We start from the raw sequence: 24,743 nt of genomic DNA, 5'->3' as shown, positions 1-24,743 counted from the left end.
CAGCCCAAGGAGGAGGTTGGTCCCCGGTGTTGCTGCCTACTCTACTTATAGCGGTGGGGAAGGTGACGTTGATGATGACGTGTCTAGTGATGTCACGTGGGTGCCCACAAGAGAGGAAGAGGAGGGGAGTTCAGAGGGAGATATGGACCAGCAGATAGGGAGGAGAAGCAGCAATGACTTACATTGCACAGCAGGGACAAAGCAGACTGCAAATGTATCAGGAGCGAGTCATCGACCATGTACGGTCACATCTGGCGCTCCCAGGACACCGGCACATGGCTCCGCAGTGTGGGCTTTTTTTAACGTGTCCGCTGCTGACAATAGCGTTGCCATCTGCAATCTTTGCAGTCAACGCGTTAGTCGCGGTAAGCCCAATACTCACCTAGGGACGACCGCCTTAAGAAGGCACATGAGCAGCCATCACCGAGCCCAGTGGGAGCAACGGAACACACAAAGCCACACTGCAGGCTCTCACCGTCCAGCCTCGTCTTCTACTTCTCCTTCTCCTCTCTCCTCACAATTGTCCTCCACTCCACCTTCCATCACGCCAAGCTCACATTTTTCTGCAAAAAGGCAGGCTTCCGTGGGCCTAATGTTTGAGCGTAAAAAAATGATGACGCCGGATAACCCTCTTGCCCAACGGTTGGCGGCTGGCTTGTCAGAACTCATAGCCCGCCAACTACTGCCATATAAACTGGTGGACTCGGAGGCCTTTCGCAAATTTGTGGCCATTGGAACACCACAATGGAAGGTCCCAGGAAGGAAGTATTTCTCAGAGAAGGGCATCCCAGAGCTATATGGCCATGTTCAGCGGCAAGTGAATGTATCTCTGGCACACAGTGTCGGTGCCAAGATACATCTGACCACAGACACGTGGTCTAGCAAACACGGGCAGGGAAGGTATATCAGTTTTACTGCCCACTGGGTGAACCTTCTGACGGCCGTCAAGCATGTAACCCGTGGCACCCGTGTAGATTTGGTTTTACCGCCACGGATTGCATGCAGGCCTGACTCTTCTTCTCCTCCTCCTACTCCATCCTCCTCCCTCTCCTCCTCAGCTGCCTCCTCCTTTTCCGCTGCTAGCGTCTCTTCCACTGCACCGCCCAAGCTCCCCAGAACCTATTCCACATGCCAGGTGAGACGTTGCCATGCCGTGCTGCGTCTGTTGTGCCTGGAAGCAAAGAGCCACACTGGCCCGGCACTCCTTTCAGCTTTGCGTTCACAGGCAGATGAGTGGCTAACACCGCTCAATTTGACAGTTGGTAAAGTGGTGTGTGACAACGGTGCCAATCTGCTTAGCGCATTGAAACAGGGCAAAATCACGCACGTGCCGTGCATGGCACACGTCTTAAACTTGGTCGTGCAGCGATTCCTTGTCAAATACCCTGGGGTCCAGGACATCTTGCGGCAGGCAAGGAAAATCTCGGCCCATTTCAGAAGATCTTACACGGCCATGGCTCGCCTTGCTGACATTCAGCGGCGACACCATCTGCCGGTCAGACGTCTTATTTGCGATTGCCCGACGCGATGGAACTCAACCTTCTATATGCTTGATAGGCTGCTCCAGCAGAAACGTGCAGTTAACGTCTACCTGTATGAACTCTGCGAAAGAAACGGTTCTGGGGAGCTGGGTTTTTTTTCACCGCGCCAGTGGCTGCTCATGCGCGACACATGCAGACTTCTGCGGCCATTTGAGGAGATCACCAAACTGGTCAGTCGCAGCCATGGCGCCATCAGTGACATGGTACCTTATGCCTTCTTTCTGGAGCGTGCATTGCGTCGTGTCATTGATCAGGCTGTGGAGGAGCAGGAGCGGGAAGATGAGGAAGTCGCAATGCTGGATGAATTCCCAGGGGGGGCTACTCTATCTGAGACAAGTCAACAACAGGAGTCTGATGAGGAGTCAGAGGAGGATGGTGCCGGGGCGGATGAGCAGGAGCAAGAAGAGCATGCTTTAAACCTTTCTGGGATCCCTGTTGTGCGAGGATGGGGAGAGGAGAATGAAGAGGACGACATTATCCTGGATGATGAGCAGGAGCCAGGCCACCACACCGCTTCCACTTTAGTGCAAATGGGGGCCTTCATGCTCCAGTGTTTTAATAGGGACCCCCGTATAAAAAGCATGAGGGTCAAGGACCAGTACTGGGTGGCAACGTACTTAGACCCCCGGTACAAACACAAAATGGCGGAAATGTTACCGCCGTCGCAGAGGGCTGTCAGAATGCAGCACTTCCAGGCCTTGCTTCGAGAAATGCTGCATTCTGCTTTTGCGTGCGCTGGCAGAGGAGCAATTCCCACTCCCAGAGAAGGATTTGCGGGTACCAATCCAACAGCGCCTGCAAGAAGAGGCCGGTTTGAAGATGTGTTGGTGACTTCGGATATGAGGTCATTCTTTCAGCCGACCCATCGACAGGTGTCATCCGGATCCAGCATCAGGGAACGCCTAGACCGTCAGGTGTCCGACTACATTGGGTTAACGGCCGATGTGGACGCTCTGAGGAGTGATGAACCCCTAGACTACTGGGTGGGCAGGCTTGACCTCTGGCCAGAGCTTGCCCAATTTGCAATCGAACTGTTGGCTTGCCCCTCATCCAGTGTCCTGTCCGAAAGGACGTTCAGCGCAGCAGGGGGGATTGTGACCGATAAGCGTACTCGCCTAGCTCACCACAGTGTTAACTACCTCACATTTCTAAAAATGAATGAGGCATGGATCTCGGAGGAATTCAACACATGTGATCAGTAGACCATGTATATGTCTATAAACAATTTTTGGAATCAAGCACACAGACCTTCTTAATTCATTTGGCTCACTTCCCTGACCCAAAAAAGCACACCGTACTATATGCCCCTACCCTCCTCTTTGAAGAGGTTGAGCGGTGTCATATTTCTACTGGGGCTGCTTATTATGAGGGGTTCCCACCATCCCTGTGCTGTGCTGACTTCCTCCTGGGTGTTCTTATTATGAGGGGCTCCCACCATCCCTGTGCTGTGCTGACTTCCTCCTGGGGGTTCTTATTATGAGGGGATCACACCATCCCTGTGCTGTGCTGACTTCCTCCTGGGGCTGCTTACGGTGCTGCTGTCAGCGCTGTATGTCACGGAGCTGCTGTCAGCGCTGTATGTCACGGAGCTGCTGTCAGCGCTGTATGTCACGGAGCTGCTGTCAGCGCTGTATGTCACGGAGCTGCTGTCAGCGCTGTATGTCACGGAGCTGCTGTCAGCGCTGTATGTCACGGAGCTGCTGTCAGCGCTGTATGTCACGGAGCTGCTGTCAGCGCTGTATGTCACGGAGCTGCTGTCAGCGCTGTATGTCACGGAGCTGCTGTCAGCGCTGTATGTCACGGAGCTGCTGTCAGCGCTGTATGTCACGGAGCTGCTGTCAGCGCTGTATGTCACGGTGCTGCTGTCAGCGCTGTATGTCACGGAGCTGCTGTCAGCGCTGTATGTCACGGAGCTGCTGTCAGTGCTGTATGTCACGGAGCTGCTGTCAGCGCTGTATGTCACGGAGCTGCTGTCAGCGCTGTATGTCACGGAGCTGCTGTCAGCGCTGTATGTCACGGTGCTGCTGTCAGCGCTGTATGTCACGGAGCTGCTGTCAGCGCTGTATGTCACGGAGCTGCTGTCAGCGCTGTATGTCACGGAGCTGCTGTCAGCGCTGTATGTCACGGAGCTGCTGTCAGCGCTGTATGTCACGGAGCTGCTGTCAGCGCTGTATGTCACGGTGCTGATGTCAGTGCTCTGTATTACGGTGCTGCTGTCAGTGCTCTGTATCTCCTGCACCCTCTTGTTTGCCTACCCTGGTCCCTGACCTTCCCTCTCCTCCATTGCCTTCATTAGCTCCATAGTCCTGAATTGTCAGAACAATTTCCCAAATAAAAAAAAAATGCTTGTAGTTATCGATCCCAAATTCACCTCATACATGTATTATGCTATTGTCCAGGTGGTGGGACTACGTGCTACCCCCTAATAATTACCCCGTGGCCGCAAATTCGACCTAAAGGTTTGCGAAATTCGCCTCCCATTGAAGTCAATGGAGCCCGCGGCGAACGGTCGTTTTCGCGAACGTTTGTGTCCGTTCGCGTTTCGCGTTCGCGAAACGTCCCGTCGGAAGTTCGTCCATCACTACCGATGAGACAAAAGTGGAACTCTTTGGAAGGTGTGTGTCCAAGTATATCTGGCGTAGAAGGAACACTGCATTTCATAAAAAGAACATTATACCAACAGTAAAATATGGTGGTGGTAGTGTGATGGTCTGGGGCTGTTTTGCTGCTTCAGGACCTGGAAGACTTGCCGTGATAAAAGGAACTATGAATTCTGCTGTCTACCAAGAGATCCTGAAGGAGAATGTCCGACCATCTGTTCGTGTACTCAAGCTGAAACCAACTTGGGTTCTGTAGCAGGACAATGATCCTAAACACACCAGCAAGTCCACCACCGAATGGCTGAAGAAAAACAAAATGAAGACTTTGGAGTGGCCTAGCCAAAGTCCTGACCTGAATCCTATTGAGATGTTGTGGTATGACCGTAAAAAGGCTGTTCATGCTCGAAAACCCTCTAATGTAACTGAATTAGGACAATTCTGCAAAGATGAGTGGGCCAAAATTCCTCCAGGACGCTGTAAAAGCCTCATTGCACGTTATCGCAAACGCTTGGTTGCAGTTGTTGCTGCTAAAGGTGGCCCAACCAGTTATTAGGTTTAGGGGGCAATCACTTTTTCACACAGGGCCATGATGGTTTGGATTTTTTTTCACCTTTAATAATAAACACCTTCATTTACAAATTGCATTTTGTGTTTACTTGTGTTGTCCTTGACTATTGTTTAAATTGGTTTGATGTTCCGAAACACTTAAGTGTGACAAACATGGAAAGGAACAGGAAATGAGGAAGGGGGCAAAGACTTTTTCACACCACTGTATATATTTTTTACTTTCTGCTATAAATCAAATCCAATAAAAAAAAGGTAACAAAGTCTAATTTCTTTATCAATTTTTTAGCCAATATGTATTCTGCTACGTGTTTTTTATAAAAAAAACAAAAAAACAAAAAAAAAAACAGCAGAAGCAGCCCACCAGCAGTGTGCCCCTGTGGAAATGCAGAATCACATGTATATTTACATGACTCTGCCCACAGCTGCCTCTCTGTAGCAGTACAAGTACTATAGGTCAGTCAGCAAGTGGTTTTATATATGCACAGTATCTCACAAAAGTGAGTACACCCCTCCCATTTTTGTAAATGACACTTTGCTATAATGTAAAGTAGTGAGTGTACAGCTTGTATAACAGTGTAAATTTGATGTCCCCTCAAAATAACTCAACACACAGCCATTAATGTCTAAACCGCTGACAACAGGCTGCTTCTAGCTTGAAGTCTGCAGCTAAGCCTAGCTGAGGCTGTAGATGAGTGTGATAGGGTAAATGAATTAGCCATTTATTTATCAAATATTTCGTTATATATTTAGTTATAAGTATCAAAACATGTGTTTCTGACTAAGCAGATATACTTGGTACAAATATATCAACAGTCATATTACGTAACAGCTGTTTTGGTTGTGGTCAAATGACATTCACGCCTTCAGCTGTGATAATGTCTATCTCTGGCTTGCCCACGGAGCTGGGGAAGTCACATGTATACAGGGGCGGACTGACCATTTGGCCACTCGGGCACTGCCCGAGGGCCCCAGGCCACTAGGGGGCCCCATCAGGATTGCCAGCCTCAGTAAAACCAGGGACAGTATGTAAAAATCTGTGTTTTTTTTTTTTACATCTGTCTCTGAAATGTGCCTTACCGACATCCTTTTGGTCTAAAAATCCTGAGATTATAGCTGCCCCCCCTCTCCAGTACCTTCTCAGCCAATAGAAACATGTCTGTGTATACTGCGTGTACATGTATGTGTATACTGTGTGATTGTATACTGTGTGTGTGTATACTGTGTGGCCCCCATAATATCTGATTGCCTGGGAGTCCCATAATCTCCTATTGCCCGTGGGTCCCATGAGTTGTCAGTCCGCCCCTGCATGTATATGTTAAATGACCATATGTTTATCAATGAATATCACCAAAGAGTCCCATGTAAGATGCTACCCCCTTCAGAATGTATAAATTGTACTATGAGGCTCTCAGCTTGGGCAGAGCAATTATTTTGAACGTATAACCATGTAATATATTTGTTTGCTCCCCTGCCTATGGCTAAAACTATAGGCTTGAATATTAAATACATCTTTTTTAATGTGGTTCAGCAGTAAACATGTTATTGGAAACCCTTGAGTTCTGGGTTTTCTCTATCAAGTGATGTCCTGGAGCTTCTTCTCTCTCTCTCTCTTTCCTCTTCTCTCACTCCTAATCCCAGCACAGGGGTCACCACCAGACGGCTGGACCCAGGACCCTGCTCTCAGACTGCCAGACTTCAGAATATTTATGGGCTGCTTCCCCATCTTCTAGGTCTGCCTCCCAGGGATTGGTGGAAACTGCATATATAGTTAGACTGCGGCCTCAGTCCTGCCGCCGACTATGTTCTGGAAGTTTCCAGTGAGTTCTAGAAGACAGGGGGGGGGGGGGTAACAGAACCACAGCTCGTGAAGCACTGCATAGTCTCTCTCCTAAACTCAATTAACCCATGCTCCTCTGTCTTCATGGGAGCCAAACTAAATGTACCTATACTGGCAACTGTAAGGGTACTAATTTATTCTGTATTTGTGATGGATTTTATGAGTAGTAATACTCTTTTTTTTTTTTTGACTATTTAGGACCATAATGATTTTTTTCTTATCTATCTTGATTATTGATTTTTCCTTTTTAGCACTGCAGTTTCTGGATTTTCTGAGTGGTAATACTCTTCTTTCAGCTATTTATGACCATGATGGACTTTTTTCATATTTATAGTGATTATTGATAGATCTGGTTTCAGTCCTGATGAAAAGGTAGTTTCTGACCCCCAAAATGTGTTGGGTACATTATTCTTCAGCGTGTCGCAATTGTATCAACAATAAATTCATATGGACTACTAAGATGACTGTCTGGCCATCGTTTTGTCATTTACATCTTGCGCCATAGCAGTCTTTTGGAAGTAGCCACAGTAATAGGGTAGGTTCGGCTGTTGGAAGACTGATACACAACCTTACTGATGACTTTTTTTTTTTTTTAACTGTCCTTATTTTATTGCAGAATGTTAAGAATAAATCTGTTGACAACCTATACCTATTAACCGTACCAACCTTTTACTAACCACACCAACTTCCCCAGAGTGGGCCCTCAATTTAGTTTCCTCATTTGGGCCCCAGGTACCCCAGTCCTTAAACTAGGCTGTAACCTGTACCTTTCCTATCTTAAATAGTATGTATTTCTCACCCATGCTGGATGATGTTGTAGGATTTCTCTGTCCCATTTAATAATGGAGATGATCGGACATGTTCAGCAAGTATCTGCAGATCCTTGTCATGTGACTCAACCACCAACTCCACATAAAGGATACTGTGAAGGTCAACTTCAACTGGGAACTCTGTAATTGGATCAGTGAAGCTGTCGCTCTTGTAGAGTTTCAGTGAGACGTTGAAGTGGCCTCCTCTAGAAACAGAACTAGCAATTTGCGGCAACAGGTTGAAGTTGATGGTCTGGTTGCTGTCCAATTCGCACTTCACTGGGACCTCAATACGATGAACGTTGGTGTTGGGGATGGTTCCATAAATGGTGTTTTTATAGTATGACTTCCCATTCTCATCGTGCTGTAAAAAAAAAGAAAAAGAAGAAAGAATGAAAAATAAACAAAACAACTTATTGGGTGTACACTTTAGACTGACTAAGTGGTCGATTTATAAAGCATTGGTCTACTACAATATGAGATTAATCCAACTGTAAAATGCCCCTTGACATAAGAGAGTTTTGTAAGACTACAATAGACCAATTTAAAATAAATGTAAAACATATAAACAGTTCCATATTCCTAAATAATATAATCTGAAATGGAAAAATAATGGACCTAAAAATTCCACTTTTTATTTTGTTATAGACTGAACACTGGCTGGGATACAGTGGATATTTTGGATACTACTGACATAGTATAACTTGGAATTTCAGTACCAGCTAAAACTATTAGCCATTACTCTGTACAATACAATAAACCTTTCGCACCCCCACCTAAATCCACACACACCCTGTAATTGAACCCACCATACGTTGTTTTAGCAGCATACAGTGTGCAAATCCACTACCGTTTTATCTATTCCTGGTCCCCTAACCCCTCACCGTCTTAACTTGAACCCCCCCCCAGGCATGCACTCCCACTTCTTAAAGGAAAACTGTCCCCACGACAATGTCTTAATGGACCATTTCTTTTTGTAAGGTATGTTTTTATCTCACGAAAACCTACTTTCCAACAGGGATGAACCCTCCACTACCCCCCCCCCCCCCCCACCCGGACCTATATGCTTTTATCTCATTAAATCCCCTCCTTAGACAGAAAATTTTCTGTCTCAAGAGCACTCACATCCTTTGAAACTCTTTGTCTGATGAGAAGCCCTCAACACCACCTGATTTCAACAACACATGCCCTCCTATTCGAAGATACCCCCTCTAACCACAGATTAGCCTGTGCAGCTTGGGAAAGGGACCTTTCCATATCTCTATCAACAAAAGACTGGGAACAAATACATCTAAACATCCACAAGGGCTCTATAAATTTCTCCACCCAAGAAAATGGCTATAAAATCCAAGCGCGGTGGTGTATAACCCAAATTCTGCCCATACCCCCCAGACACTTGCTGGAGATGTCAATCTGATCGTGGGACACTGCTACATATCTGGTGGTCATGCCCACTTATGCAAAACTTCTGGTCAGAAGTACATCGCATCATTACCCAAGTAACTACCTAGAATCTAGACTATTTCCCAGCCCAATTCCTCCTACATCACTCCACTCTCCCACATAGCATATATTTAAAATCACTAGCAATGCACATGGTCAATGCCACAAAACAATGTGTTCCATTTCATTGGGGCTCCCCCCAACCTCCCTCAATCAAAGAATAGTTAGCAAAGATAAATAAAATAACGGAGATGGAACGCTTGATTAGCATAGCCCGAGACACCCCCACCAAATTTTCTACCAAATGGGCCTGTTGGATCCACTTCCAAACCACTGCAGAATTAAGCAAACTAAGCAATCCGCCACCCCAAGCCCTTAATGGGACCTCATAGTGATCTGAAGTCAATAAATACCTATATGGCTCCTATGGTTTAAAGATCTCCATTTCCTATAAACGCCTAACCTATCACTTCCACTGCCTAAAATAGAGACAACCAGCAGCCTCTCTCCCCATGTAATTCATTGGAGGGAGTGAGAGATGGCCCCTCACCCCTTCCCTTTCCTCCTACCTTTCCCACTATAACCTCTTCCCCACCTCCCCATTCTCTCTCTATCTCTTGTCTATCAAATATCCCCTCTGACATACAATGACCTCACCAGAGGCGGCTCTAGGCTTTTTGAGGCCTTAGGCAAAACCTAGACATGAGGCCCCACTCATGCCCATAATGGGAAAAATAATTCAAGCGATAAAAAAAAAAAAAATTTGTATAAATTACATATATTAAGAGCTTTAAAATGCTAGTGTCAGTGCTCTCGGTGCTGGTGTCAGTACTCTCGGTGCTGGTGTCAGTGCTCTCTATCTCAGTACTGGTGTCTCTGCTCTCTATCTCACAGACAATGTTAAACCGTTGCTGGTCTGAGCTTAATGCCACAGTGGCATTGTTGTCAGCAGAGCTCTTCAATCAGGCTGTCACGAGGCCCCTGTGAGTGCGAGGCCTTAGGCGACCGCCTTATTTGCCTAATTAGAGAGCCGCCTCTGGACCTCACTTTTAATACTGACTACATTACGTTATATGAATGCATACCGGTTCTTTTTTTTACCACATTTCAGGTTCCCCTACTCCTTTTGGCCTACGCCAACCCCGCCCTAAATCTCAGCATCAACTCGCTCACCATAAATACGCAAGTAATCAAATGAGAACACAGTGCTATAAGAAGCTAGGAGGGTGCTGCTCACCCCAAGTAGATACAAATAGAACTAGTTCCCCCACAAGCGGGGTTTTTAGGCAGCAAGAGACAGTAATAGAAGCCAATAGAAGTAGTATAAAAGGTATTTTAATAATAATAATTGGTAAAAACAAACATGAGCTTCACCTGAACACTTGAATAACAGACAAAATCATGTATATAAAGTACATATGATGTCACATGGAAGTAAAATAACAGACACAACTATGTTACACTGTATGAGTAGATAACAGTGAGAGCATAAGGCTAACGCGTTTCGACCCCAGAGGGGGTCTTCTTCAGAGACGGTGGTCTGTTAAAAGAAAAACAAGATTACACTGAATAAATAAATCCGGTGTTATACATATTAGGGATACCCAATATCAATTTAAAAATGGTTTACCCAATAATGTACTTCCAGGTAGGTAAGATGGATTGTAGTGCTTCAGAAAAAAGGTTCTCCCATAAGGCAATGTCTCAGTTTCCTTTACACATCTTGAGTGGTACTTGGTCCGTATGTATTGCCAAGGTGCCAGATGGAAGAAGAGGCAGCGTCACACACCCACTGGCGTGACTCACGGGAGGTCACACTAATGCCTTGCCCCCCAGAAGAGGAAACTCCGGGGGGGGTAGGTGCGAGTGAGGGTACACCGAAGATATGGCGGGTCACACCTGCAGCAAAATCCCAACAATGGCAAAAGATTAATTAATTAAATAATTGAAAGCAAGGATTATTTAATGTTGGAGACATGGAGTGCATACATAATATGGGGATAATGATATCATATCCCCGTTATGTATGCCAAAGGTTGTGCACATGTACACATATACATATACACACTTGCACCCCCAATTGTCCAAATGTCCATATAACATGCTTTCTAAAACCCGGACAAAGAGAAAAAGAAGAGGGGGGAAAGGAACCACGCCTGGGAGTCCAAGGAGCCTAAGAAAGAGGGGAACGAAGGAAAAAATGGCCTGGGATGAGTGGGTGTGCAAATGTGTGTCAGTGTGTGAGCTCTAATACACAGAAAAAAGGGGGGACGGGAGAAAAAGAAAATAGGGAAGAAAAAGAGGAATAAAGGTGATGGGAAGTGGGCTGTGTGAAAGCGGTGTGAGTATGCGCTTAAACAGGGAAAGAAAAAGTGCGCAAAGGAATGGTGAAAAAGTGAAAACATGAGTAAATAATAATATATGCGGGTCATATAACAAACAAACAAAAAGACACCACATGTGAAAGTGTGCAAAAACAAGATGCGCTAAACTAGGTGACAGTGGTAAGGGACATGATCAATAAGAGTGTCAAGTGCATAATGATATATACATGTAAGAAAAGTGTGTAAATGTGGTGTGTGAGAAAATACCACACCGGTGTATTAGCATCATTGGAATAGCCAGGCAGGTGGTGAGGTTATTACCTGAATTGTAAGACCTAATAGGAAACTGTTCCAGAAGGTAAAGATGAGGGATGGCGACTTAGGCGTTAATCCACAAGTGGTAACTGGCGCAGTCCCTACAACGTATTTCCTGACGTCCGATCTGTAAATTAGTTTAGATCAGTCCTCATATTAAACAGCCAGTAAAAAGGGCTTGTTTTGGTACAGTATATCGCCAAATGTAGGTCAAGTACAAAGGGGAAATGAGTGCTCACCTAACCACGGGTACAGGTTTCTTTCCTCCTGGATGAATATACACCTCCTATGAATGAAGGTTCGTATATAAAGCCTGGAGATTGGCTGCAGGTGCAAACGCCCATCAATCAGTCGGCGTATCCAAACGTGTTGGCTGCCTGAATAGGATCAGCCTCGTGTGGCCGCCCCGGCGTCCTGGAAGGCCGGAAACCGGCCCCGAAATTTCGTCACTTCCGTCGCAAAAACGTGGCGTCACAACGTCGCGCACGTCCGTTCGATCGGACGGACGCGCGCAAAGTATATATCACGCACGTTCGCCCAAACGAGCGGACGCGCCCGAGGTATGCGCCCGGAAGTGTCCGAGGATGCCACCGGCAAGGGAATATATGTCCACCATCCCTCCACAAGGGGGGAGGGGGAACCAATGGAGAGGCCTGTCCGTAAATTACAGGCAGAAACCCCTCCTGCCCTTGCCGGGGAGTCAGAGCAGGGGGCAGACACATTAGCCCCCACTCCCCTCTGTAACTCGGCAAAGGACCGTTGGAGATTTCGAGGAAAGAGAGACATATTCTCACCGGAAGGAAAAAAGTTGTTATAAAATAAAAATAAAAATTAAGCGATGTCAAAAAGCCGAGACTAGCCAGGTACCCCCTAAGCACCCACCCGGGATCTTCAAAAGGATAGGGAAAAAAAAAAAAAAAGGAGGTTGTGCTCGTGAAGGGGAAGAAGATCCAAGGGTGGGGGAAAAAGAGAGGTAGATGGCAGGTCGGGGCATACCATCACAAAAAGCCAAGTGGAATTCACCAATCAAGTTGTATAATTCTATAATACTCTTCAAAGTTTAATGGCATCTATTGTCATGTAAATATAAGTCTCTATCAAGAGCCTGAGCGGAGCAAATATGCAAACTATAGTAAAATATACATCAATTGAAACGCATGACAGTTAAACACATGGTTTTTCTGGGTAATTATTGATATAAGGATACATTGCATATACAAAACAATCCAGAATAATCTGTTGGCGGATACAGAAAAAGAGCCTGAGATGTAATGATGAGGGGAAAAAGGAGAGGCCCGGGTAGGGGAGAGGTGAGGCCCCCACTGCAAAGCAAGGGAGGCTTTTTCTCGAGTAGCGCTTCCAAGTCTATTTGGTCTATAAGGTCCACTGTGTTGTTTTCTTCGTATAGGAGTGTTAAGTCCCTTAGGGCCTTAAATTCCCTCATACTAAACCTTGACCAGTCGGTGACATCGATGTCGGTGATACTTTTTGCATGTAGGCTTTTTAGTAGGAGCCTGCGTGCAAATAGTTGGATATCAATAATAGCCCCAAAGGGGTCTAGGTTTGCCTGTGGGCAAAATGTCAGGCCGCGTGCCAGAACATCACTTTCAACCGTAGATAGTGCATAGGACGAAAGATTAATCACACTGAGTGATTCACCTGAATCCGTGTGACAAATGCGTCCAAATTTCCTGTTCCCTTGTTTGGATGGGGTGAGGGAAATCCCCGTTTCGAGTTTAAAGAGCTCTGACATAGTTCTAGGCTGGGTGCTACAATGTCCCTAGCATGTCCATTAGATGTCCCATTGTTACAAATAGCCTCGATATTACGATTAGGTTCCCCTTGGAATATCGGGGCATCCCTTTCTCTCCCACTGCGTGACCCATTGTCACATGTGGAAGTGCCTATATCGTCGGGGTATTTGCATGGAACTTCCCCAAATGCAAATGCCTCCTGTGCATCTGTATGCAGATCCCGACCGTTCTCGGGTCTCCCTGTTGGGGTGTTATCGGTAATGCGTTTTTTAGTGTTACCTTCAGGGGAATCTTTGTTGCTACGGTTCCTTTTAAACTTTCCCCGTGATTTTTGCACCTGTTTAGTTGGTTCATTAGGTTTAGACAGGTCCTTGGATTTATTTGTGTTCTTAATATTTGCTCCGCTCAGGCTCTTGATAGAGACTTATATTTACATGACAATAGATGCCATTAAACTTTGAAGAGTATTATAGAATTATACAACTTGATTGGTGAATTCCACTTGGCTTTTTGTGATGGTATGCCCCGACCTGCCATCTACCTCTCTTTTTCCCCCACCCTTGGATCTTCTTCCCCTTCACGAGCACAACCTCCTTTTTTTTTTTTTTTTTTTTTTTTTTTCCCTATCCTTTTGAAGATCCCGGGTGGGTGCTTAGGGGGTACCTGGCTAGTCTCGGCTTTTTGACATCGCTTAATTTTTATTTTTATTTTATAACAACTTTTTTCCTTCCGGTGAGAATATGTCTCTCTTTCCTCGAAATCTCCAACGGTCCTTTGCCGAGTTACAGAGGGGAGTGGGGGCTAATGTGTCTGCCCCCTGCTCTGACTCCCCGGCAAGGGCAGGAGGGGTTTCTGCCTGTAATTTACGGACAGGCCTCTCCATTGGTTCCCCCTCCCCCCTTGTGGAGGGATGGTGGACATATATTCCCTTGCCGGTGGCATCCTCGGACACTTCCGGGCGCATACCTCGGGCGCGTCCGCTCGTTTGGGCGAACGTGCGTGATATATACTTCGCGCGCGTCCGTCCGATCGAACGGACGTGCGCGACGTTGTGACGCCACGTTTTTGCGACGGAAGTGACGAAATTTCGGGGCCGGTTTCCGGCCTTCCAGGACGCCGGGGCGGCCACACGAGGCTGATCCTATTCAGGCAGCCAACACGTTTGGATACGCCGACTGATTGATGGGCGTTTGCACCTGCAGCCAATCTCCAGGCTTTATATACGAACCTTCATTCATAGGAGGTGTATATTCATCCAGGAGGAAAGAAACCTGTACCCGTGGTTAGGTGAGCACTCATTTCCCCTTTGTACTTGACCTACATTTGGCGATATACTGTACCAAAACAAGCCCTTTTTACTGGCTGTTTAATATGAGGACTGATCTAAACTAATTTACAGATCGGACGTCAGGAAATACGTTGTAGGGACTGCGCCAGTTACCACTTGTGGATTAACGCCTAAGTCGCCATCCCTCATCTTTACCTTCTGGAACAGTTTCCTATTAGGTCTTACAATTCAGGTAATAACCTCACCACCTGCCTGGCTATTCCAATGATGCTAATACACCGGTGTGGTATTTTCTCACACACCACATTTACACACTTTTCTTACATGTATATATCATTATGCACTTGACACTCTTATTGATCATGTCCCTTACCACTGTCACCTAGTTTAGCGCATCTTGTTTTTGCACACTTTCACATGTGGTGTCTTTTTGTTTGTTTGTTATATGACCCGCATATATTATTATTTACTCATGTTTTCACTTTTTCACCATTCCTTTGCGCACTTTTTCTTTCCCTGTTTAAGCGCATACTCACACCGCTTTCACACAGCCCACTTCCCATCACCTTTATTCCTCTTTTTCTTCCCTATTTTCTTTTTCTCCCGTCCCCCCTTTTTTCTGTGTATTAGAGCTCACACACTGACACACATTTGCACACCCACTCATCCCAGGCCATTTTTTCCTTCGTTCCCCTCTTTCTTAGGCTCCTTGGACTCCCAGGCGTGGTTCCTTTCCCCCCTCTTCTTTTTCTCTTTGTCCGGGTTTTAGAAAGCATGTTATATGGACATTTGGACAATTGGGGGTGCAAGTGTGTATATGTATATGTGTACATGTGCACAACCTTTGGCATACATAACGGGGATATGATATCATTATCCCCATATTATGTATGCACTCCATGTCTCCAACATTAAATAATCCTTGCTTTCAATTATTTAATTAATTAATCTTTTGCCATTGTTGGGATTTTGCTGCAGGTGTGACCCGCCATATCTTCGGTGTACCCTCACTCGCACCTACCCCCCCGGAGTTTCCTCTTCTGGGGGGCAAGGCATTAGTGTGACCTCCCGTGAGTCACGCCAGTGGGTGTGTGACGCTGCCTCTTCTTCCATCTGGCACCTTGGCAATACATACGGACCAAGTACCACTCAAGATGTGTAAAGGAAACTGAGACATTGCCTTATGGGAGAACCTTTTTTCTGAAGCACTACAATCCATCTTACCTACCTGGAAGTACATTATTGGGTAAACCATTTTTAAATTGATATTGGGTATCCCTAATATGTATAACACCGGATTTATTTATTCAGTGTAATCTTGTTTTTCTTTTAACAGACCACCGTCTCTGAAGAAGACCCCCTCTGGGGTCGAAACGCGTTAGCCTTATGCTCTCACTGTTATCTACTCATACAGTGTAACATAGTTGTGTCTGTTATTTTACTTCCATGTGACATCATATGTACTTTATATACATGATTTTGTCTGTTATTCAAGTGTTCAGGTGAAGCTCATGTTTGTTTTTACCAATTATTATTATTAAAATACCTTTTATACTACTTCTATTGGCTTCTATTACTGTCTCTTGCTGCCTAAAAACCCCGCTTGTGGGGGAACTAGTTCTATTTGTAAATACGCAAGTATACCCATTAGTTCCTCAACATCCTAATTTATTTCACCCACTGATGGACATGGTTCTCTAAAATAATACTAAATCGCCATCCCAAAGCTGTGGAATATGGGATCCACTCGCTAAACAGTTCATCCCCATCCATCTCCCAAAGATACTTACAATCACCTGTGTACCCCTTATATGAGTTGAGAGGAATCTTAATATAGAGCGGTCTTACCTCGAAGGGTCCCGACGTGCATAGCAAAGATACTGGAAGAAGAGGGCCCAGGGACCAGGAGCAGAGCAGCAGAAGGGTAGAAGAGAGAGATATGACTCCCCCATATGATTAAATTGATGTGCCTTTCCAGCTAACGATGGACCTGCTGCTCATTCTTGACAAGATTCACCATACAATGTTCTATACTTTTATGATCTTATGTTCTCTTCAATACCGTATGTAGAGGTTACAATATATGCTTTCATTTATGTACTGCTTCTATTGGTTCTAAAAGATATGTGCTTCTTTTATTCCTAATAAAACTTTTATGAAAAAAATAGATAATAAAGTTCATGTGCATGTAAAGACAGGTGTCCCAATACTTTTGATAATATTGTGTATGTGCACTTTGCAGTATGCCCTATGTATGTGACTCATGTAAAGATAAAGCATATAGAGAACTCCATCTATACAATACACAACTGATGTAGTCTGACATATATGATATCTGCTCACAGCTTTTGTTTAGCAATGGCGCTGGTTGCACTGCCTCATATAGACGCGGATGTGTCTTTCGTTAGCTTCCCTCACTATGCGCATATTTCAGTTATTGCGGGGGTTCAAACTCTCACCTGAAGAGTGGATCCACATTGAGTAAATGGTATTTTTAAAAGTACTGCACTCCCTTCCAGGTCTCCTTGGCACTGAGGATCTTCCAGGTGAATATCGAGTACTTTAAGGTTGGCTGCAGCCATTAAATGATATGGGAGGCTGTACTCAGCTCCACGTGAGAGACATTGTAGTGATGCTGGAAAGAAAAAAATATATATATATATATACATTACAATACATTGTGATAAAATAGTCTGTTCATTTAGACCTAGGTATTTTTGCAACTACAGTATGGGGGATAATTATAAAAAAAAATCTCAAAGCTGTCCATCTTGTGAAACTGCATGTGCATTTGTTTTGTGTGAATGCTGACAAAAATCAAACATCACTAGGCAATTTTCCTTCGAAGTCAGGAGTTCTTCATTCATAGGAATACAGTATGCTATTATGTTTGTAGAATTTTGTCACTATTTTATCAGGACCCTTGGTCCTTTTTATGCCTTATTTCAAATAAAAATTGTCATTCACCTTTTATATATATTCTATTTGATGTGTGCCTATAAAGTCCCAAAGGGGTGTTTTTCTGTAGTTTTTGTCCAGTATATCTGGGATATTGGCAGAATAATGTTAACTACAGCCCAACCTTATCGAATTGTACACAATGAAATTCATGCCTTTCATTGTATACCATTGATCACATCACAAGACCGGGCCAATCAAAATTCATGTGTACCTAGACATGTGCAAAAGGAAAAAATGTGTTTCGTTTAGTTTTAATTAGTTAATTAATTAATTTTGTTTAGTTATATTCGTTAAATTCATTAAATTCGTTTTGGGATTTCGTTTAGTTTTCTACCGAACTCAAAAAACCGGTCACATTCGAAAATATTTCAACCAAATTCGAAAATATTTCTACCGGATTCGAAATGATTTCAACATGATTCGAAATTATTTCAACCACATTTGAAAATATTTTGCGACCCGAATTTAGGGCCATGTATCTCGGGGTCACTTGGTGCTAGAAACCTCAAATTTGGAGATGTTGTAGTGCTAGGTCTACTGTGTTTCCATACCTAATTTGGGTTTTTTAGCTATAAGTGGCCCCAAGATACGTGGCCCCAAATTCGGGCCACAAAATTTCATTTTTCGAATTTGATTCAAATTTCGTCCGAATTCGGTTGTAATTAGTTAATTCTGATGCATCCGAATGTCCGAATAATGAAAATTTGTCCGAATTTCGTTTCGGAACGAAACGAAATGCACATGTCTATGTGTACCATGTGATTAGCTGTGGCCAATTACTAATAACAATAGTAAACACTGGATGAATAGTTTTCATTCAGAAAAAAATGGTTGCTTACAACTGTAAAAGTCAGTTATAAGCAATCATAGTGTGTAAAATATATTAAAAAAATCCTGATCGCATTCCCCAGACTAGTGCAGTGTTACTATGGCAACACTGTATTACTCTGGTCACTGTATGTAAAAAAATAAAAAAATGTAAAAAAATAAAACAAAAAAAGAAAAGAAATATTTAAAAAATAAATAAATAATTCACCGAAGGAATTTAGCAGAATACATTTTGGCCTAAATTTATGGAAAAAGATTATTTATTTGCAAAATGTTATAACAGAAAGGAAGAAAACCTATTTTTTGTTTATTTAGCAAAAAATAAAAAACCCAGAGGTGATTAACCACTTCAACCCCAGAAGGCTTTACCCCATTCAGGACCAGGCCATTTTTTGCAATACGGCACTGGGTTAATTTAACTGACTATTGCGCGTTCATGCGACAGTGTACCCAAACAAAATTTTTTTTTTTTTTTTCCCACACACACTGCTTTCTTTTGGTGGTATTTGATCACTTTTGCGGTTTTTATTTTTTGCGCCATCAACAAAAATAGACAATTTTGAAAAGAAAATAACAATATTTTTTGCTATAAAACATACCCAATAAATAAAATAAAAAAATCACATTTATTCATCAGTTTAGGCCAATATATATTCCGCTACATACTTTTGGTAACAAAATCCCAATAAGCATATATTAATTGGTTTGTGCAAAAGTTATCAAGTCTACAAACTAGGGGATTTTTTTATGGCAGCGATCAGCAATTTCCAGCAGGGCTGCGACATAACAGCAGACAAATCGGACACTAAGGGGTTGATTTACTAAAGGCAAATAGTCATATAGACTGTGCACTTTGCAAAGTGCAATTGCACTCTGCAAGAGTAGTTGTTCCAGAGTTTAGTAAATGAGACAAAGCGCCACAGAATACCCAATCACGTGCAAGGAAAATAAACGGCGCTGGCGTCATTATTTCACATTGGAGGCCACATAGTGCCTTTGAAAATATAAAAAGGAAAGAGACCCTGCATGTTACTTAAAGCGGAGTTCCACCCGATTTTACAACTTGTTCTTAAAGGAATGATGATCCCTCCACCACTAGTTTTTGGATAAAGAATTTTTTTTTTACTTACCTTATGTGAAGTACTGGGTGTACTCCTGTCCCACCTGGGCCGCGGCCCAGGGCATCATTTTCTCCTTCACCCCGCTGCCTTCTGCGATCTGTGTATGTCCCAGAAGACAACGGGCCATTCAGAAAGTGCCGCACAACTCGCGCATGCGCAGTAGGAAACCGACGGTGAAGGCTCCACTGCCGGTTTCCCTTAGTTACAGTGGTGGCGTCTGCACTCGAGCTGATGGGGAGGGCGACATTGCAGGCTCCCTGGACAGGTAAGTGCCTTTATTAAAAGTCAGCAGCTACAGTGTTTGTAGCTGCTGACTTTTAATTAAAAAACATTTGCGGCTGGAACACCGCTTTAACAATTCATAAGACATCTGTAGAATGTAAGTATATAAAAAAAGTAACATACATGAGGGATGTTGGTCAATTGGGGGTGGTGGTCAGAACCCATGATTGGGCTTTAACTATAGAAAGTTGTAAACAAACCACAAGGCATGATTGATTATCCACTACAATGACTGATTCATAGCTGGTGAGATAATGGGATTTTTATATACAGCTTACCTGTAAAATCCTTTTCTTGAGAGTACATCACGGGACACAGGAGCTTCATTACATAGTGGGTTATATAGGCACCTCTGGTGATTGGACATTGGTTGACCCTAATTAAAGAGAATTCCTCCCCTATATAACCCCTCCCATCCGGGAGGCACCTCAGTTTTGTAGCAAAGCAATAAGAAACCACGTAAAACCCAAGAGGGGCGGGAGCCCTGTGTCCCGTAATGTACTCTCAAGAAAAGGATTTTACAGGTAAGCTGTATATAAAAATCCCATTTTCTTGATCATACATCACGGGACACAGGAGCTTCATTACATAGTGGGATGTCCCATAGCAATGCTCAGGTTGAGGGGAGGGAGACACAGATCATAAAAATAGACCGCCAGGGACCTGAGGACCTAAACTGCAGCCTGCAGTACACTGCGCCCGAAGGCGATATCCTCTTGCCCTCTGACATCCACCTGATAGAATCTGGTGAATGTGTGGACTGATGACCAAGTCGCAGCCTTACAGATCTGAGCCAGGGAGGCCTGGTGATGCACTGCCCAAGAGGCACTGACAGCCCTAGTAGAGTGCGCTTTCACCTGAAAAGGAGGAATCTTCCCCTTTAAGCTATAGGCCTGAGAAATAACTTGTCTGATCCACCTTGAGAGAGTGGACTTTGACGCTGCCTGACCCCTTCTAGGGCCTTCCGGCAGAATAAATAGACAGTCAGTTTTCCTTATCTGAGCAGTTGCTTGAAGATAAAGACTGATTGCTCTAACCACATCTAAAGTGTGTAAAGATTCTTCCTCTATGGACTGAGGATTCGGAAAAAAGGATGGTAGGATTATATCCTGATTCAGATGGAAACCCGAAACCACCTTAGGTAGAAAGGACCCGCTGGGACGCATAACCACCCGGTCCTTGTGGATAATTAAATACGGCTCTTTACTGGAAAGAGCTGCCAATTCTGATACTCTTCTAGCCGTGGATATGGCTACTAAGAAGACCAGCTTTTTAGTCAAGAGAGCTAAAGAAGCCAGATGCAAAGGTTCAAATGGTTGGCCCTGTAAGGCCGAGAGAACCAAATTCAGATCCCATGGGCATACCGGAGGTTTAACTGGCGGTTTTATCCGCATAGCCCCCTGGATAAAAGCCCGTACTAGGGAGTGTGATGCAAGAGGTTTTTGAAAAAATACTGACAGGGCCGAAATCTGCACCTTGATGGTGCTTATGGCCAAATTCATTTCTAGGCCTGACTGGAGAAAGGCCAAGATTCTGTTAATGACATACTTTCTAGGATGCCATCTCCTGAGTTCACACCAGGAAACATATGTCCTCCAGATCTTGTAATAAATACGCCTGGAGGCCGGCTTTCTGGCATTGACCAGAGTAGAAAGGACTGGCCCCGAAAGGCCACGGTCTCTCAGAATGTGGGTCTCAGCAGCCAGACCGTCAAATTCAGACTGCGTAAAGCAGGATGGTAGATTGGACCCTGTGAGAGCAGATCTGGCCGGAGAGGGAGGGTCCATGGCCTGCCCACTGCCAACTTCATGATTTCTGCAAACCATGGTCGCCTGGGCCAAGCTGAGGCCACCAAAAAGGACCGACTTCGACTCCCTCTTGACCCTTCCCAGGAACCGCGATAGCAGCGGGCTCGGGGGGAAGGCATAGATCAGATTGTACTGATCCCAGGGAACCGTCAGAGCATCTGACCCCTGGGCAAGCGCATCTCTTGTCCTTGACACAAACCTGTCCAGTTTCCTGTTGAATCTGGACGCAAACAGATCCACGTCTGGAGTGCCCCACTTGTGACATATGTTCTGAAACACGTCGGGGTGCAGAGCCCATTCTCCTGGGCATAACTGCTGGCGGCGGAGAAAATCCGCCTGCCAATTCTCCACTCCTGGGATGAAGACTGCAGAAAGACACGGAACATGCTCTTCTGCCCAGACAAGTATGCGATTCACCTCCTTTTGGGCCACCAGACTTCTGGTACCGCCCTGGTGATTCATGTAAGCCACTGCGGTGGCATTGTCGGACTGAATCCGAACTGGGAAACCTCGCAGTCTGTAAGACCACTCTATGAGTGCCATGTAAACTGCCCGAATCTCCAAGATATTTATGGGCAGCAGACTTTCGGTCGCAGACCATTTCCCCTGCGAGCACGTTCCCTCTAATACGGCTCCCCAGCCTGTCAGGCTGGCATCCGTTGTGACAATCTTCCATGAGAGGGGAAGAAAAGTTTTGCCTTTCAGCAAATTCCTGGTTTGTAACCACCAGACAAGACTTTTGCGTGTCCCGGGGGATAAACGCATAGGAAGATCCAGGGATTGGGGCTTCCTGTTCCAAACCGCAAGGATGCATCTTTGCAGAGGCCTTGAGTGGAACTGGGCGAATGGGACGGCCTCGAATGAGGCGACCATCTTTCCAAAAAGTCTCATACATAACCGAATGGAGGAAGATCTTCTGCCCAGAATCAGGCGCACCAGATCTCCAATGGCCAAGGCCTTTGGCCTTGGAAGAAACACCCTGCCTTGAGCGGTGTCGATAATCAAACCCAGGTAATCCAACCTGGTGGTCGGTTGCAAGGATGACTTTTCTAGGTTTATAATCCAACCTAGGCGCTCTAGATGTTCTAGCGTCTTGGTGACGCTGCGACTTAGGCACGCTGCAGTTCTCTCTACGAGAAGCAAGTCGTCTAGGTAAGCCCTGACGGCTATGCCCTGAACTCTTAAGATTGCTAAGAGAGGGTCCAGAATCTTCGTGAAGACTCGAGGGGCCGTAGCCAGCCCGAACGGCAAGGCCACAAATTGAAAATGGCGCCGCTCTACCGCGAACCTTAGAAACTTCTGGTGTGCGGGAAATATTGGCACATGGAGATATGCGTCTTTGATATCTATTGATGCCATGAATTCTCCCCCTTGCAGGGAGGAGACCACAGTGCGCATTGACTGCATCCGGAAGGTCTGGATATGTAAAAACCGGTTTAGGTCTCTCAGATCCAGGATAGGTCTGACACTTCCGTTTGGCTTTGGAACGGTGAAGAGATTTGAATAAAAACCTGAACCCTGCTCTTTCGGGCTCACTTCTACTATCACACCCTGGGATAGTAACTGATCTAAGGCCAGGAATAGCGGCTTCTGCTTTACTGGATCCTTGGGGATCCTTGACCTTAGGAAACGATAAGGTGGAATCTCCTGAAACTCTAGCCTGTAGCCCAGAGATACCGAAGAGATCACCCACTTGTCCTGAATCTCTTCCCGCCAGGCGCCTGCAAACTGCAGGAGCCTTCCCCCCACTCTGCCGAGCGGGGGCGCCCCTTCACAAGGAGGTCTTGGGGGTCTGCTTGGCAGGCTTTCGCCCCCAAGTCTTTTTCTGTCCCTGGGCTCGGCCCTGAGGCTTTCTAGCAGAGGAGGGCTGGGAAGGCCGTCGCCGCTGTTTAGAGCTTGATGCTTCGGGAGAGAGAGTACGCCTGAATGAAGGACGTTTGCTCTTTTTGACTGGAAGGAGAGTAGACTTACCTCCTGAAATATTTTGGACGAATTTATCTAATTCTTCCCCAAACAAACGCTCCCCTTTAAACGGGAACCCAGTCAAATGCTTTTTGCATGACATCTCAGCAGCCCAATTTTTTAGCCATAGGGTCCTTCGCATGTGAACCAACATGAGGGACAAACGCGATGCTTGTTGGACAGAATCCAAAATCGCATCAATTATGAAACACAAGATGTGAGGCAATTCTGCATAATTCTCTACTTCCTCACTGGGAAGGAGTCCAAACATCTGTTTAACCTGTTCCTTGAGGAACTGACACAACCCCACGGCTGCGACTGTAGGTTGCACCACAGCGCCAGCCATGGAAAAGGAGGCTTTTAATAAGGTTTCCAGCCTTTTGTCAGCTGGATCCTTAAATACCTGCGCATTATCCAAAGGACAAGTTAGGTTTTTATTCACACAAGAAACAGCCGCATCGACAGATGGGACCCCCCATTTCTTGGTGAAACTTTCCTCCACAGGATAATGCATAGAAAACCTTTTGGGAGGAGTAAACAGTTTATCGGGATGTCCCCAATCCTCATACATCAATTTATCCATTAAAGGATGAATTGGGAAGGAACAAGCAGTCTGTGGGGCTTTCCTGACTCCCAGGGAAGAGACAGAGGATGTAGCGACTTCAGCAGCCGGCATTCTGAATGTGGTACGCACCAATTCAGTATAATACTGCACCTGCTTTCTGAGTGCCTGGGAGGAGGGGACTATCTCCCCTTCCTCTGACTCATCCGACTGCTCATGATCCCTATCCAAAGATAGGGATCCCTCCTCATTTTCAGAACAACTATCTGAGAGAGGGATTTCAGCAGAGGGAGGGGATCTACCCTTTTCCTGCTATCTTTTAGGGAAGCAGAAATAAAATTCATGATCCTCCCTTCAAAACCCTCCAATGTAGCCCTAAGGGAGTCCTCAGTGACATAGACCGGGGCTGCGACATTAGGAGAGGCTGCAAAGCCTGAAAGCGGCACCGACTCGTCTTGAGAGGCAGGCTCCAGTCTTGCAGAGGGGGATGGTAATTTACAGGCACTTTTGGAACCCCTGGACCTAGGCGGTGACTTGCCAGTGCTCTTATTACCTCCCCCTGAGACCCTCTTACGAGGAGACATAGTACTAAGCTACAAAGCAGAGGTACTAGTACAAATGCGATCACTGTTGCGCTTAAAGTCTCACAATAAATCAATATATGCTTAAACTGCACAACCTGATGCTGAGTAGGTGTCTTAAAGTTTGCCTGGATCCAATCCCCATGGATGCTTACAGCCC

General features: G+C 45.3%; 1 protein-coding gene across 1 annotated transcript in view; it reads right to left on the bottom strand.

Moving 5' to 3' along the window:
* The window catches only part of LOC143927607 (uncharacterized), a 49,205-nt gene that overhangs the window by 8,903 nt on the left and 15,559 nt on the right, over positions 1 to 24,743 (bottom strand). Inside the window, exons 5-6 of the mRNA XM_077451770.1 lie at positions 16,938 to 17,113; positions 7,345 to 7,718 (exon numbers count right to left, since the gene is read on the bottom strand). Coding sequence (XP_077307896.1) covers positions 7,345 to 7,718; positions 16,938 to 17,113 — 550 coding nt within the window. The remainder of the gene's footprint in view (positions 1 to 7,344; positions 7,719 to 16,937; positions 17,114 to 24,743) is intronic.

This window comes from Lithobates pipiens, unplaced genomic scaffold, assembly GCF_037356315.1.
Source record: "Lithobates pipiens isolate NorthernLeopardFrog02 unplaced genomic scaffold, aLitPip1_a1.2 Scaffold_23, whole genome shotgun sequence".
Taxonomy (NCBI): Eukaryota; Metazoa; Chordata; class Amphibia; order Anura; family Ranidae; genus Lithobates; species Lithobates pipiens.
This window is presented reverse-complemented; position numbering and strand designations above follow the sequence as displayed.